Below are 17,721 nucleotides of genomic sequence, written 5' to 3' on the forward strand. Positions count from 1 at the left end.
ATGTTAAGGAAGGTATCTAAGTAGGCATGTATTTAGGTATGTATGTATTTAGGTTCAGGTTGAGATGAGTGAGGGTTTGTAGTTAACTACTGTGGATATGTATGGAATTTGAGCTGGTGGTCATAAAAGTGGATGTATGTTGAACACTACGCTGTTTCCGGAATGTAAATGATGAAATGTGTGTCTCCTGTCACTGGCGGCTTATATTTTCTGTGTCCCCATACCCAGTGTTGTCATGACAACCAGAGGTAGTCCGGAGCAAGAAGAATCCTGCACCAGGTTTTGTCAGTACATTGAGGACAACAGCCTTCGCACATATGATGGTCTGGTGATCCAGAACGCCTCGGACATCGCCCGGGAACATGACCGTGTACGGAATGAAACCAACTGGGCCTATCTGCAGGAAAAACACCAGAAGAAGAGATGGCAGGATGAGGCTGTTAGGAGGTTAATAAAAACAATAACCACCCCAAGAACACTGAAGGTCACCCTAAAGCACAGTTTATTAGTTAGAAGTGTCAAATAAAGTGGACACAAAGACACAAAGAAACATGCAGCAATAGGAAATATAAAAACAGCAGATGGGCTGTAAATCTATCCATCTATCTTTATCTTTATCTATATATACACACACACACACATACACACACACACACACACACACACACACACACACACACAGACACACACAAGCATATACCCCCTAGCTCGAAATGTAGCTTACGTTTAATAGTCTAATCGTTTTATATCTCTACCATACCAGTGTCTTCTACACACATGTGTTTTGAGGGTTAGGATAGTGTAGGGTTAGGCGTCATTTAATAGTCCTGCTATACTAGTGTTTTTTCTGCTGCCAGGATTGGCGATGATGTTACCATGGCGACGGAGACATCCTACTCGGGGAAGCATTTCCGGATGGGGTTCATGACCATGCCGGCTTCCCAGGAGAGGCTTCCCGCCCCCTGCGGTCAGGGTTTCACTGTGCGCTCCCAGTCCCTCCACTCGGTGGGAGGAGGAGACGATGACCCCAACGCCCGCAAGCACCCCCCCCCTAAACCCAAGAGAGACCCAAACACCAGGCTCAGCACGAGCTCTGAGGCCGTTAACGGGGGACCGGGAACCTCTGACGACCCCCTAGAGATCCAGGAAGCCAGGGGTCAGTGAATACTTTCGTTTCATCCCATTAATTATTCCCATTCAATCTTCTTCTTTTGAGGGGAGGATAGACAAAGAAGGTCCCTCACTCTTTTGTAGTGATAGACACACAACATTTGTGTTATGTTGTCCTTGTAACCTTGAAAATAACAAATTTTCTGGTAGAGTCGTCATAAATTCAGATTGGCAAACCTTATTCTGATCCTGGCTATAATGTTTTCTTGTCTGTGTTTAGGTAAGTTCCAGCCTTACAATGATGAGAGCAAGAAGATGCCACCTCCCAAACCAAAACGAGACCCCAACACTCAGCTTAGTTCATCCTTTGATGAGTCTTACATCGTTTATAACCATGGCAACAAAAAGTCTTCTTTGCCAAGGGACAAAGGTTCTACTCGAAGCCAGAGTCCACTATCCAGAGACACTGATGGGGAGGAGCCTGTTTATATTGAGATGGTGGGGAACATCCACAGAGACCTCAGGGGCCAAGAGGCCCCGGAAGATGACCAGAGTGAGGGTGTTTATGAGGAGATGAAGTACACCATGTTGGATGAACTCATGCAGGACTCCAAATGGGACAACAGTTGCCAGACGGTCGTACTGGAGCCAGACTTTTTATTTCCTCCCCAGGGATCTCTCTCTGATATCCCTGCACCTTTCCCCAATCTTCTAACCCACCGCCCCCCTCTCCTTGTATTCCCCCCGGCTCCTGCACAGTGCTCACCAAACTCTGACGAGTCACCCCTCACTCCCTTAGAGGTCACCAGACTGCCCATGTTGGAACACGTGGGTGTCCCCCCTGACACACCGAAGAAGTCGTCCAACCGCCGTAAAAGCAAAGACAGGGAAAGAGACACCATCACCCCGTCAGGCCGTTCATCTGCTCCACCACTTGCCTCCAACCTCTATAATTCATCTGGCTCCTCCCACAGTGGTCAGGGTTACCCCCGCAGCCATTCAGCATGTCCCTCCCCTGTTAGCATGGGACGCTGCCTCACTCCTCTCACTTTAAAGCGTCCTCCCCCTTATGATAGTTTGATGGCAGGAGGAAGCATGCCACGCTCGCATAAGTCCCAAGACGGAGCTAATAAACTCCATAACTCCAACTCTGCCAACGGCTCCCTGCAAAATGTTTCAGCAAGGTCGCGAACCCCAACCAGCCCCTTGGAGGAAGTGAGTAAAGGATCAACAGGGAGAAAAGGAAGGGAGGGAGATGGTAAGTAGCACTTAGTAATAGCAAACTAAATAATAATATCGTATAGTGAACTAACCAGGCCACACACTACTGGATTAATCATTTATATAAGGTACGTTATCAGTATGAGTGGAAAGAGGATGATGCTAGCCTTATGTTTCAGCCCAGGTGTGCAATGTTTTCCTCGTAGTCAAGCGTTGAAGCCCAATCTAGCGTTGATGCTACCCTGGGTGCAGCAGACATCTTAGCACAATCAATCCAATCAAATTCCTGCTTTATTTGATGTTCTGAAACCAACAGAGTTGAAAGCTCTTTGCTGAAAGCTTAGCATTGACCACAAGTGGTCAACACATGTGTTTGACTGTAGGGGGTTAAGGGGGTTTGACTGTAGGAGGTGCAGGGGGTTTGACTGTAGGGTGTTTGACTGTAGGGTGTTTAACTGTAGGGGGTTCAGGGTGTTTGACTGTAGGAGGTGCAGGGTGTTTGACTGTAGGTTCAAGGTGTTTGACTGTAGGGGATTCAAGGTGTTTGACTCTAGGTTCAAGGTGTTTGACTGTAGGTTCAAGGTGTTTGACTATAGGGGATTCAAGGTGTTTTAGTGTAGGTTCAAGGTGTTTGACTATAGGGGATTCAAGGTGTTTGAGTGTAGGTTCAAGGTGTTTGAGTGTAGGTTCAAGGTGTTTGATTGTAGGGGATTCAAGGTGTTTGAGTGTAGGTTCAAGGTGTTTGACTGTAGGTTCAAGGTGTTTGACTGTAGGGGATTCAACTTGTTTGAGTGTAGGTTCAAGGTGTTTGAGTGTAGGTTCAAGGTGTTTGACTGTAGGGGGTTCAAGGTGTTTGACTGTAGGGGGTTCGAGGTGTTTGACTGTAAGGGGTTCAGGGTGTTTGACTGTAGGGGATTCATAGTGTTAAAGTATATGACCATTTCCTGTGATCTGTCTTTGTTCAATATAACTCTCAGGTGTTGCTAGATCACATACCAAACCTGAAAGTATCAAGAGAGAGAGGACAGGGATTATCAGTACCCAAGAATGGGATGTCCAAAGAAACACATCTAGCACCTCTAGCCACGCCCCAAGCAGGATGGGCAAGTCATCAGTCAGCCCCACCATGTCTCTAGGAGGAGGTGGGAGGAGCCATGAAAAGCATTTCTGGTGGACACTGATGTAGCACTTGTGTAACTTTAACTCTATTCCCTGCAGCGGAGTCCAGGGCTGGGTGTAAACTGGGACGCTCAGCATCCACATCGGGAGTTCCCACCCCAGGTGGAACCTCTCAACGCTCCACCCCCCATCCGGCCCTCAGCCAGGTATTTCCCCCAGACTGACTCCCCGAGGCAGGGTCAGGTGCCGTGTACAGTCCTGTCTGCTGTTTGTCCGTCCGTCTGTCTGTCTGCGTTTTGGCTGCTTTCTGTATTTCAGTCCGTCTACCTTCCTGTGCGTCTGCTCGTCATGACTATTTACCTTTTGGTCTTCATCACAGTTAAATAGTCATCTAGCTTGATGTTTAGAGAATACATTGCATGCTGTTGAAACAAATGTTAAAAAGCAGTTTGTTGTGAGCACTATATCCAAAGCAACAACACCTACCCCATCTGCCTAGTCCTACCATATGTACGGTCTATACTGCTACCCTATGTACAGTCTATAGTCCCACCATATGTAGGGTCTGCAGTCCTACCTTATGTAGGGTCTGTAGTCCTAACAAATGTTTGGACTGTAGACCGACTCTATGTCAGGACTGTAGTCCTACTCTATGCATGGCTGTAGTCCAACTATGTATGGTCTGTATGCTTATCCTATAAAGGCTGCCTAGTCCCACACTATGTATGGTCCGAAGCCCTACCCCGTGTTTCTCTTCTATTTAACCAGGAAATTACATTGAGATATCAATTCATTTTCAAGAATGTCCTGGCTAAGATAGACAGCAGCATGCCATTACATAAGAATTACAAACAGACAACATAAGAAGAATTAACAACACAAAAGAGAATATTGCCATTATAAAAACTGCACAAGAGGGAAGACACGGTTAGAAACTGTGGCAGTTTACAGAATCTGCTTAAATATTCTTCATCAGTGTTTTAAAAACACCAAGATGGACAAGTTCTTCCACTTCTAAATGAACGTAAGGTGTTCCAGCCCGATGGGGCAGAGTACATAAAGGAGTACATGAAGGGCCTAATGGACCTGGCCCCAGGGACAGTTAGCAAACGTTATTACTGAGGGTACCCATCAGATTTTTGAACAATAAAATTGCACAAGACGGACGTAAACCCATTATGGCTTTATAAATAAAACGTAGCAGTAAGTGAGCCTACGTGCTCTGAGACGACTAGACAAACTGGAAATACAAACTGCAGGCTGCCTACCCCAATCCTACGTCGGCTCTCTAGTTCTACCAAATGTAGGCTGTCTAGTCCTACCCTATATTGGTTCTCTAGTCCTACACTATGGATCTACTCTAGTCCCATCCCATGTGGGTTCTCCAGTCCCAACCAATGTAGGTTATCTAGTCCTACCCAATGAAGGTTATATAGTCCTACCCAATGAAGGTTATCTATTCCTACCCAATGAAGGTTATATAGCCCAACCCAATGAAGGTTATATAGTCCAACCCTTTGTTGGTCATCTAGTTCTGACCCTTACGTAGGTTCACTTGTTCTACCCAATGTAGGTTCTGTAGTTCTACCTAATGTAGGTTCCCTGGTCCTACCCCATGTAGGTTATCAAGTACTACCCATTGAAGGTTGCCTAGTCCTATCCTATGTAGGTTCTCTAGTCCTACCCTATGTGGGTTCACTAGTCCCATCCCAAGAAGGTTCTCTAGTCCTACCCTATGTGGGTTCACTAGTCCCATCCCAAGAAGGTTCTCTAGTCCTACCCTATGTGGGTTCACTAGTCCCATCCCAAGAAGGTTCTCTAGTCCTACCCTATGTAGGTTTTCTAGTAGTCCAACCAGCATTTTGGAGGCAAAGTGTAAATAGAACAGTATTGTATAATCATAAGAATTACGTGTAGTCTATAACTATTGTATAACATTTTTACAAAGAATTTAGTGATTGCATTGGTGTCTAATAATATTAAATGATTTTTCAATCCTTTATTTTAAGAACTTGATGTAAATAAATTCCATATGTTGGTAGATATGTATTTCCATGTTTAATTAATGTAGATGAAAGTTTATTTGAGTCATCATTAAACTATATATGATAGCCCCGTTTGATTTCCTTGTAGAACATGATTTCTTATATTTTTTATATTTACGCAGTTTACACACAATGTTGAGCGTGTTCAACAGTGTAGAAGTTTAGTGTAAGCTCTTCTTTATTTATATAAAAATAGATAGAGCAGAACTGATGATTTTGCATGTTGTATGTTAATGTTGGGCTGGGGTTATTTTCGTTGATGGAAAATAATCGTTGACCATTGTCGTGCATGTTATTTTGTGGCACTCTTGATGTCTGTAAGGTATGTTGTCTGCACCGTATGTACGTGAATTGTAATGTATTTGATCGAATTCTCATGTCAGTTTGTGTGCAAAAATAAGATGGTTCAGTTCACATTCATTTAAAAGACCCTGAATTTAAAGTTGTAATTATTGTATTCAATAAACATAAAAAATATTGATCACTTTGAGGAACATAATTTTTTCTGATGACCATTGAAATAAATGTTGCAATTCTTTGAGTTATTAACACTTGTAGTTAAACTTGTACATCTTGCCATAATAAATATGTCCACTGGTCTGGATGAAGAGCCCTAGTACATACATTTGAATTAAAAGAGGGAATTCGTCCAAGCCAGTTGCCCTCAGACCATCTAGCCAACCGACAGACCAATCGGAGGCTGCCATTGTCGTAAAAGGCGGGTTTTAGTTTATAATGTAACGAGAGACGACAGGCCAGGTGCTGGCGATGACCCCAAATACACAAATTACATTTTAAAACATGGATAAATGGGCAGTATAATCCTCCATAGCAACAATCATGTTAACTGTTCATCATTTTAGTAGTATTTAAGTCTATGTGCGTAATGTTGCAGTCACTCTGGTTAACACAAAAGCATAACAAATGTGGAAAAGTAAGGTATCCAACTACACTTATACATCCTATATAATAAATGGTGGCTTTATGCAAAGCATCTTCCAGTAGCATAAGTCAATTGTAATCAAGGGTGTTCTCAGTGGGAAGTTTTGTAACCATCTGTATTATGCATCTTATGTCAAAGCAAATGATTGTCTTTGGCACCAGTAGATCAATCTAACACTAACCCTATTCCCAGATGCCGTGGATTTGTGGCGATGCTACTATGATGCAGATGATCGAGAAGAAGAGAGTTCTGTGTGGAGAAATCAAGTGTCGTCAGGGAGCGGAGAAGAGCCTGTATAAACAGGACAGCATGCCTATCTTGCCCAGTTGGAAGAGAAGGCAGCCTCCACCCTACCCTTCTACCAAAACTGCTGTCATCTGGGATACTGCTATATGAAAACATATTGCCGACTTTACATCAAACACACAATATGTGTGAGGAGGAGGGGAAGGAAAGCCATACTGTTGTAGCAAAGCGTCCCAAAAAAAAGGAAAAGGACTTCAACAATACCTCCTGTTGACCCCAGCCCTACTTCCTGTAGCCCCTTACCCTACTACCTGACCCTAAGCATACTTCCTTTTAAAGGTGTAACGTGTACGATTTGTCCAAGTTAGTCCTCCACACAGTAGGGGGCAGCATATTACCAGAAAGTGAAAGTTGTCCACCCACATTGTATTCTAACTGGTCTGGAAAGCGTATTGGTGAACTGCGTATCATCCAACAACTAACTTAACATATTTACACTGTCAGTAATGTTTTAAAATGTGCTACATTTATAAGCCATCGCTACATAGCCAAAGTTAGCACTAACAGCTGTTTCCAGAGGTGGAAAGCAAAGCTTGAAAGAATACGCCCTCTGGGCGGTGCTACTTGCATCCATTCATGTTGGTCTGAGGGTAGACCGGAAACTGCAGTGACGCTGACCTCTTGTGTTACAAAGTGGTATTACGAGACATTACGGCCTGGTGGTAGCGGGGCTAGCTGCTATCTTAAAATAAATATCTCTGAAACATAATACAGAAAGGTATTGACATTACGTCAAAACGGGTATTTCTTCACTTTCTGTTGATAATGGTAGTAGTTCCTTTTTAAAATCTCTTAAGTAGTAATCTTACACGTTACACCTTTAACAATATTCCCCACCCCCCACCACCACCACCACAGCCATTTTAGAAGATCATTGTGCTCCCTCAACCAATTGTTGAATACTCGATACGGCCACAAAGTGTGTATCCTAACAGGAAGTTTGTGATTCTTCCCTCACGTCATCAGACATGGACACATCATTCTGCCAAATGGACGCAAAAAAAATTGATTTGCTACAAAGACTGAAGTTGTGATAGGTCATATCCTGGCCTCAGCTGGATCATTCGAAAAAGGTTTTAAATGGGACCCTAAGTTGATGTCACGTTACTCTTACCCCTACCTTATAGATTTAGAGAACATATGCAATGTATTTCTTGAACAGATTAAAATAATCATCTTAATGTCAAAATGTTTAAGAATGAGCCCCTTCAAATGCAACTGTGTGACGTAAATTAACTGGTTTGGCTGGATAAAATGTGATTTGATTGATAACATTAATGTGATCACTGCCAATCAGCATTGACTACATATATGTCCAGGTTACTTTGACCTACGAGCTTGTTGAGATGTTACCCATTTTGAATTGAAGGGAGTACTTTAAAGTACTAAGTACTTCAACCATGGGACAGGGGTGGTAAATGTACTAAAACTGGACCAGATTTTGGTATCTGAAGCGCTCTGGTTTCCGTTTGTAGGACTAAGCAATGTTTGAGCGGGCTTTGGTTGCATTCAGGTAAACAGTCTGTGGAAAGCAACAATCTCCAAACACATCGTCTATCGTCTGACTACGTTTCCATTTTTTTAATAGCTTTTTTTCATCTGTTAAAAGAGATCAGCCAAAATTTGGTCTTGACCTGAAACCCCTTAAAAATTTTCAAAACAATGGCCAGTGCACAGAAGAGAAAATCTGTGCTTGGACATTTGTTATCCGGCTAGATTGGAACCCCATAAATATTTTCCAATGTCCGTAGTCATTGTCGAAAGCTAAGCCGATGGTTTCCGAGATTGGGGTAAGGGTGACAAAATGTCCCATTCACACATCTTATTCAGCCATGAATTCAGCACTACGTCTTAAAACTGTTAAATTACTTATTAAACATTCACTATTGAACATTGCTGGCTAGGCCCAAGCTTGTACCCTTGTTTTAAATATGGAACATAACAAATATTTAAGTCTACTAAATATCCCATAATATTTAAAGATAAATTATGTAGCATAATTCTACAGATGATTTATTTATTATCAACTGTAGCAAATACTACAGATGTTCCCTGCTCTCATTGCTATGAATATGTAGGGACCGTCTAAGAAGTAAAAGCTGTGAAACTGTTTTAAGGGGTCAGTCTGTTGAAAATCTCAGATGATGAGATGTGACAATGTAAATGTAGATTGCTATCATTATATAATATAGAATGAGAAAGAAAGGAATGGAATTGGAATTATAAATATTGATTGACATTTAACCCATAAACCTTAGCTGCTGGACCAATAAGCTCTTCTACACAAAAATGCCATTGTGTTTGTAAAATTGATACATGTTTACAGTAGTTTTACCGAACACACACACACACACACACACACACACACACACACACACACACACACACACACACACACACACACACACACACACACACACACACACACACACACACACACACACACACACCATAAGAGTTGTTTGAGACCTGGGTTCACTGTGACCCAGTTGAAAAGCAGGTCTGACTAACTGAAGCTTTGTGTTTATGACGTGTGATGGTTCTTAATCGTGTGTCCTCATCTAATAGGCATGGGCCATATTTACATATGATGTTAAATTTCCAGTAATGGTTGTGTTTAGTTCCTCTACCAGCGTGTGCTGGCAACACAGAAAGAATCACCTGGGGCCAAGGGCGATCTTCATGTCTCCATAACCCCCTCGAAGAATATTAGAAATCTAACATTTGATTTACAAGAAAATGTATTTTAATATGTTTTAAATTTATGAAATGCTCTATTTAAAAAGAAAAGTCTCAAAGGGCTTGAAGATATTAAGGAGAGGTATATTTTTAAGTATACTCTGTACTGATATATACTGTAAGGCACAGGTTTGAGAAAAAAAAATAGATCATTTGTAAGCATGCAATCCATTGATGTAGAGTAAAATAAAGAGAACATTTTGTGGTAAAAAAGAGATGTTCCGTAAGTGCTCATGTTATCATAAGCAGCACTTAAACTGTACAGACTGCTACAGCTGTTGATATACCCTATGATTTCTAACCCTAACCCCATAGTTGATCCTAATCCTGCCACTATCCCCTTAGTTTACCCTAATTCTGAGACTAACCCTAACCCCATAGTTGATCCTAATCCTGCCACTATCCCCTTAGTTTACCCTAATTCTGAGACTAACCCTAACCCCATAGCTGATCCTAATCCTGCCACTTACCCCATAGTTGATCCTAATCCTGATACTAACCCCATAGTTGATATTAATCCTGACACTAACCCTAACCCCATAGTTGATCCTAATCCTGCCACTAACCTTATAGTTCATCCTAATCCTGACACTAACCCCATATTTGATCCTAATCCTGACACTAACTCTACAGTTGATACTAATCCTGACACTAACCCTAACCCTCCATCTGATAGTAATCCTGACACTAACCCCATAGCCGATACTAATCCTGACACTAACCCCATAGCTGATACTAATCCTGACACTAACCCCATAGCTGATACTAATCCTGACACTAACCCCATAGTTGATACTAATCCTGACACTAACCCCATAGTTGATACTAATCCTGACACTAACCCTAGAGTTGATACTAATCCTGACACTAACCCCACATCTGATACTAATCCTGGGTTAGGGTAAGGGTTAGGTACAAGGTTTAAAAACAGCATTGGACACGCCTATCAAATTCTGTGGGTTATTCTCAGGGAAGTTCAAGAAATCTGGTTCTTAATTGGTGAATAAAAATGACATTTTCCTAGTTGGCTGCTTTAGTGGCCGTTAATCTGTTCTTCTGGTCTGGGCGTGTGACCTCATATTAAGTGAGATCGGGGTATACAATATGTAAAATATATTTCAGATGGCCCCTGGTAGGGGACGTATCAGATATTAAACTGCTAAATACAGTATATATATTTTTTCGAAGCATATTTATTGTATTCAACATGAGTTGAAAAATAAGCTACAATATAATGATCCATTTCCTGTTATAATGGCATATTAAAATGTCCCATCATCAACAAATCATCAGTACAATAACAGTGCATCTATAAAAAATATTCAGATGCCGTTTTTACGTGAATAACAATAACAATACAGCCATCAAATAACAGTAGTGTATAAACGTTTACATAAGAGACTGATTTTGCGAAACATTAATAAAGAATGAACAGTATAAGTAAGAAATCCCTGTTACCGGAGCATATAACATCGTGTGAACAATACAGTTATTAAATAAAAGTGCATTAATAAAGCCACAAACGCATTCATACAGGGATTCACACCAACCAACCTGTTTCTAAAATCAACTTTGTGATGGCGAGTATCTGTCGGATGAAAGTTTGTTGCATTTTTTCTTTTTGGCTTCACCTCTAGATCACTAGATATTTGAGGAAACCCCCACCAAAAAATGGGGTGGATAGCAATTTACAAACCTCAAAATAGTCCAAATATATTATAAAATATTTGTGATTCGTGGTGCAAGCAATGTGAATCATCTTCTCTAGGTAACGCATGTTCAAATCTTGCGCATTCGTATTTTATAGTTCAACAGCGGAAAATATTGGACAAAATATGTATAACGAAAATCAAGCAAAAAGGGCCATGCAATCCACAAATCTGTAAAAACTGAGTGTGGATTACATTTGACAAAACACAAGCAAATTTGTGGATCATCCGTGGAGACATCATTTTATGAGAAGAGTTAAAAATGTGTATTTCTGGATCGTGAAATATCTGAGGAGATCACTTTACGAAACACAACAACAAAATATTTGTGGATCGAGGTAAACAAAACGAGAATTGTCTTCTTTGGGTTACAATAAATACTTCCATAGATGCTATGTACACAGCCAGATTTCACAGATCAGCTGCGGTACAAATTGGACAAATCTCAGCAAGATCCGCAAATGCAAATGGACGTGTTTGTGTGTAAAATGCTGTTCTGAATGATATTGTGGATAGCAATTTACAAAGCACAAGTCAAAAATATTTGTGGGGTACACGCAATTTCTTTACAAATAATATTGGACAAAAATCCATAATGAAAAAGCCATGCAATCATATAAAGTTGGATATTTTTTTTTTCCACTACTGGATCCTACTCGCAGAATAAATGCAAATGTACTGTTCATGGAAACTTTATTTTTTTACTATCATTGTCTTCGCCAGCTTTTTATGGTATCTTTCCGATAAAGGCTGCTAAAGGCAGCAAACATGTTTGTCCATCACTTAATCTGCGTTATGATGAGTCATTGTGAAAGCATCCTTGATTTAATACACACCCTGCCTTCTTTTCACTAATCTGATTTTGTGTCATGGTGTAGAACGATGTGCAGTGTCGTGAGTGTAGGAGGTCGACTTTCTTAACAAAACATATGCAGCCCAACCCAGTGTCTGTACATCAAACTTGCACACACAAATGTAAAACAAATCTACATTACAAGCACTCTTATCTGCGCCGCTGCACCCACCTGAAGGAAGTCTGTTTGTCAAACGTTGACAGACTCTCCTAAATTCCATAGATCCCATAGATATACACACCCTCCGAAAACATGATTAGAATATTGACCAATGGGGAAAGGCCCCGCCGCTTGTCTGCACACTCAAAACAACAAGTTTAGGGGAATAAAATGTATGTTAAATCAAATAACAATATAAATGGTTAGAGACTGCAGTGAGATGTTTTGTTTTTATTCAGGCTGTGTTGTTGTACTTCACTGATCCTGATTGCCTGATAAAACTGATTCTAAATTAGTATGCTGTAGCAATGTCCATTCTACAAGCCACCTAGGGGACATTTTCTGGCCTCTTCCAGACAAGGACGTAGGGTGGAGGTGTTGGAAGTCGGTTTATTGTAAGGTTTTTGTAAGGTATACAATTATTTATCGCTCAGGTGCTGTGAAGGTAATGATTAAATATTAGAGTGTGTTAGTAGATAGACAGCAGTTGGAAGACAACATCAAATGGGAGCATTAAATGCTAGAGGAGTGGCTTCGAATGCCCGCAAACACCCACATGCACACACACACCCTTTTGAGAAGGCCATTCTGGTTGCTGGTGAAGGTAATGATTAAATATTAGAGTGTGTTAGTAGATAGACAGCAGTCGGAAGACAATATCAAATGGGAGCATTAAATGCTAGAGGAGTGGCTTCGAATGCCCGCAAACACCCACATGCACACACACACACACACACACCCTTTTGAGAAGGCCATTCTGGTTGCTGGTAATTCCCCAGCCCAAAGCAAACAGAGCCCAGTATGGGTGAAGGGTTGGTCCCCTTACCCCTCCCCTGGGTGCAGGTATAAAAGCAGGCCCACTAATGTGGCCGTGCGCCCTGCCTGTTCGTCTCTACAACCGCTACCATGACGTTTGTCGCACCTCCCGGATACCAGCCCATCTACAGCCCTGTGAGTATCCTCCAAAACAGCCCATGAGCAGCTCGCCGGGGTTTTACTTAGTTTTCCGAGGGACAGTTGACTGTGTATTAATTTGTAAACGATTCACCAAAAGTGCTTATCAACATTAATTTCACTGATCCCCTAATAATTAAACGCACTTCTCCTCTGTGTGCATGGGCGTGCAAGGTGTGTTGGCTGTCTAGATCGCACACAGACTCCATTACAAATCAACCCTCAATTAGTTACCAACCGACACAATAGATTGGGAGCAAGAAGAAGTAGGAGCGAGTCACTGGGTGTAGTTTGGTTGGAGAAGTCCAAAACAACAATCAACTGGGAATTAATTGTCCTTGGAGGAAGTGGTATTATTCCGTTTCATAACACATCTGTGCTATAAATGAATATATACAGCTATACAGCATCACAAACAAGCTTTGATCTATTACAGCAAATACAACAAAAAACAAAAAAAACGTTTTTGTTAAAACATGCTTTAACTTTAATAGGAATACTGCATTGATCCTTAACTTGTAGCGATATTAATGTATAAACGCTGATCCTGTGCTAACTCTTGTAATGTACTGATAATGTACCGTAATACTGCAGTAGCACTAATACTGTACCACTGTCTTCTCCACAGAGAATTCCCTACACAGGGCCGATCTACGGAGGTCTGAGGAATGGGATGTCCATCTACTTCCAGGGACGGGTCGAGGAGCAAACCACCAGGTGAGTTAACATCAATCCAACAGATTGTAAAGCAGAGCAAGAAACATGACACAGGATTAAGTTTTAGTTTCCCTGAGCCATCGTGAGCCCCAAGATAATTATCCCAACAATATTGATTTTGTTTTATGTTAGTTTATTGTTTTGCCTAGTACCATCCATTAAAAATGACTTTGAAACGTAATAGCATGACAATGTATTGCGTTAACTATTAACTATAACTATTACTCAAATAAATAGTTGATTATTCAAGCCAGATGGTGTTCTGTTGACCCTAGCGGGGAAGGTTTAGCAGAATACATAATTCTTAGTGTGAGACAGTTGTTTCAGGCCATGAGTAATGTCCCCATTAACATTGTGCACCTGGAACCTCATGCACACTGCTTCACTCTTTTGCTTCTTGACTTTGTCTGCACATTACATGTTGTGTGCAAAGGGTGTGATCACATAATGTGAACACGTTGTAGAATTTATAGTTTGAAACTGAGCTGAAACAGTCAAATCAGCCCAGTTGTCATATAATATTGATCTAAATTTAGCTCACTTGTAAATATTGATCTAAATTTAGCTCAAAATCTAAAAAAATCACTTAAATAAAATAAACGTAACAAAACTCGGAAAAAAACGGAACTACACTACACATCAACTACACTACACTGCACATCACCTACACTACACCACACATCAACTACACAAAGCTGAATGACACCACACTACACCAAACTTAAAATAAACTACTAAACCACACTGCCCCCTGCAGGTTCCATGTGATGCTGCAGTGCGGGGAAGCAGAGAACAGTGACATTGCACTCTTCTTCAACCCACGCTTCGATGGCTGGGACAAGGTGGTGTTCAACTCCCGCCAGGGGGACAACTGGGACTCTGAGGAACACACCCGGGACATGCCCTTCGTCCTGGGCGAGGCCTTCGAGATGGTCATCATGGTTACTGCCGAGGGATACCAGGTTATGATAGTCCCCTCTTTATACGTGTGTGTGTGTGTGTGTGTGTGTGTGTGTGTGTGTGTGTGTGTGTGTGTGTTCGTGTGTGTGTGTGTGTGTGTGTGTGTGTGTGTGTGTGTCCAGATGTACACACGTGTGAATTCAAGTAACCACATGAAAAAAGGTCTCTATCAGCAGAGTTAACAACTCAGCTTTCACTGTGGCTGGTCACATTTATGTCAATAACTGCTAATATGATAATGATAATGTTGTGTGTCTACAGTTCAAGGTGAATGGGCGAGAGTTCTTCACTCTGCCCCACCGCATCCCTCTGGAGCGTGTCTGTTCCATGAACATCTCTGGGGACGTGTCTATCCAGACCATAAACGTCATTGGGGTAAGGAATTGCCTTAAATCGCCTGAAATCCACAAGGGGCTGTGGGTGATTGCTGGCTTATAAACTATAATATTATTTAACACTATTAATATTTTTTTTCATTGGGACATTGACATAGCAGAGAGATGTCAATGAGGTTTAAAGGATGTGTGGGGAAGCACACCCCGGTGCTTCTTCAGTGTTAATCTAAGGCACCAAACTTACGAGCTAACAGGAGACCCAACCCTGCATTGCTAACCTCTAATGCTAACCTTGGGTGCTTCACTTAAACAGCTGTTCTCTCCTCCTTCCAGGGTGGGAACCCTGGAGGTCAGGGCGGGTACCCTGGAGGTCAGGGCGGGTACCCTGGAGGTCAGGGCGGGTACCCTGGAGGTCAGGGCGGGTACCCTGGAGGTCAGGGCGGGTACCCTGGAGGTCAGGGCGGCTACCCTGGAGGTCAGGGCGGCTACCCTGGAGGTCAGGGCGGGTACCCCGGTGGTGAGGGTGGATACCCTGGTGGTCAGGGGGGTTACCCCGGAGGTCAAGGAGGGATGGGGGTGAGTACTGGAAGTTAATCTTCACCGTGTTTTGCTAGTTACTGATTTGACGTTATCTTAATTGGGAACCTTTTGAGCGTCATCGGTCCTCTGTCTGTTCCTGTTAGGGTGGAGGCTTCCCAGGAGCTCACCTGCCGGTGAGTACTTGGGCACAGGCACGCACACACACACACACACACACACACACACACACACACACACACACACACACACACACACACACACACACACACACACAACCGGACGTGTTTACTTAGAGAATACACTTTTCTCAGAAAGAGAGGTAATTTGGTTATGCATATGTTTTTATATTGACTTGTGTTTTGTGGTTGTTATTTCAGGGTATGGGAGGCCAACCAGAGTACAATCCTGTAAGTAATCATTTATATAATAGTAATATGTTATAATGTTTAAAACGCAAGCGCCTCACCACCTACCATGAAAGAGGGCGGAACCAGGTTGGGGTTAGGTTACAGATTGGGTGATAGTGTTAGGCCTTAAACTATAAATTAGGTTAAGTAAGGGGTTAGTCTTGGCTAGGGAGACCTGTTTAGTGGTGTCTGAGTCCAGCCTGTTCCCCACAACGCCATGATCCAGGGTTAGGGTGTGGGGTCAGCTGATAGTGTTACAGGTTTGTGATTTAGGGTTACATCAGGTGTGTTTAGGTGTGGTACAGTTTATCTTGTGTGTCCAGACTGTTCCCCTCAGCACCCTGATCCATGGTTAGAGGTGAGATGTGAGGTTACAGGGTGTTGGAGTTTGGGTTATATCAGAGCTAAGGTGTGTAATAGTGTATTTTCTGTGTTCAGACTATTCCCTTCAACACCATGATCCCAGGAGGGATGTCTCCGAAGAGGACCATCATCATCAGAGGAATGATACCCTACGGAGGAGACAGGTGTTTGTGTGTGTGTGTGTGTGTGTGTGTGTGTGTGTGTGTGTGTGTGTGTGTGTGTGTGTGTGTGTGTGTGTGTGTGTGTATGTGTGTGTGTCACATTGAGTCCCATTACCCTCTCGGACGTTCTGACTCGCCCACTGAATCTGCTTTACTTTGCAGGTTGAGTATCAACCTTAAGGCGAGTCGGTCGAGAGACATTGCGTTCCACATGAACCCCCGCGTGAGAGAGGGCGTCGTGGTGAGGAACTCCATGATGGAAGGCAACTGGGGCCCGGAGGAGAGGGAGCTGTCTGTCAACCCCTTCATGGAGGGACAGTACTTTGACGTAAGGCTAAAGTACCGTCTTCTTTACATTCAATCATTAAAGCGCCTTTAGCTTTTCAGCAGATTATTCAAATTTATCATTCAAAAAAAGAGACTGAGAAGCATCAATGGGTAAGCACAACACGGTCTAATAAACAACTGGACAGAGTGTGTGGTAGCCATAGGAATTTGAAATACATGTTTTTAATACGTATTTTTTTAAAAGCCTTATGGCTTCAAGTCTAGTCTATAGGTCTCCTCGCGTCTATTGGGGCACCCTAGGATAGCTTTGATTTTGTAAATTGTACAGCACTGGAAAAGTAAATATCTTCTATTTTACAGTATTTAGCAGATGCTTTGATGAACCAACAGTAGTGCAGTGATCATAGCTTTATCTTTTCTTTCTGCTGCAGGTTTTTAATAAATATATATAGGCCTATATATATATACCACCATCTATGTATCTATGATATATCTATCCTACGTCTGGGTAGTCACTCCGATGGGATATGTCACTAGAGGCACTTTTTATAAATATCACACCTGGTGGTGAAACAGGGGGCCTTTTAATAAAGGACCCTAGTTCTGACTCTGCTCTACTCTACTTTGAATTTGTTTCCAGATGTCGATCCGCTGCGGGAACCAGCGGTTCAAGGTGTTTGTCAACGGCCAGCATCTGTTGGACTTCGCCCACCGGCTGCAGCCCTTCACCCAGGTGGACATGCTGGAGATCGAGGGAGACGTGCAGATCTCCTACATCCACTTCTGAGGCA

General features: G+C 42.3%; 2 protein-coding genes across 2 annotated transcripts; both read left to right on the forward strand.

Moving 5' to 3' along the window:
• Positions 1–235: 235 nt before the first annotated feature.
• On the forward strand, positions 236–6,834 carry nyap2a (neuronal tyrosine-phosphorylated phosphoinositide-3-kinase adaptor 2a; the record flags this gene model as incomplete). The annotated part of the gene is made up of 5 exons (XM_079734012.1): positions 236–447; positions 858–1,156; positions 1,391–2,368; positions 3,550–3,656; positions 6,631–6,834. The coding sequence occupies 5 exons, from the start codon at positions 236–238 to the stop codon at positions 6,832–6,834; spliced, it is 1,800 nt and encodes a 599-aa protein (XP_079590138.1).
• Positions 6,835–13,111: 6,277 nt separating this feature from the next.
• LOC307073320 (galectin-4-like) lies at positions 13,112–17,717 on the forward strand (the record flags this gene model as incomplete). Its single annotated transcript, XM_079733063.1, has 10 exons — positions 13,112–13,156; positions 13,788–13,876; positions 14,634–14,838; positions 15,098–15,211; positions 15,568–15,747; positions 15,855–15,884; positions 16,089–16,118; positions 16,557–16,645; positions 16,805–16,970; positions 17,571–17,717. 10 exons carry the CDS (start codon positions 13,112–13,114, stop codon positions 17,715–17,717), a joined length of 1,095 nt encoding a protein of 364 aa, XP_079589189.1.
• Between the last annotated feature and the right edge of the window lie 4 nt (positions 17,718–17,721).

The sequence above is a fragment of the Pollachius pollachius genome, assembly GCF_949987615.1.
Source record: "Pollachius pollachius genome assembly, chromosome: 3".
Lineage (NCBI taxonomy): Eukaryota > Metazoa > Chordata > Actinopteri > Gadiformes > Gadidae > Pollachius > Pollachius pollachius.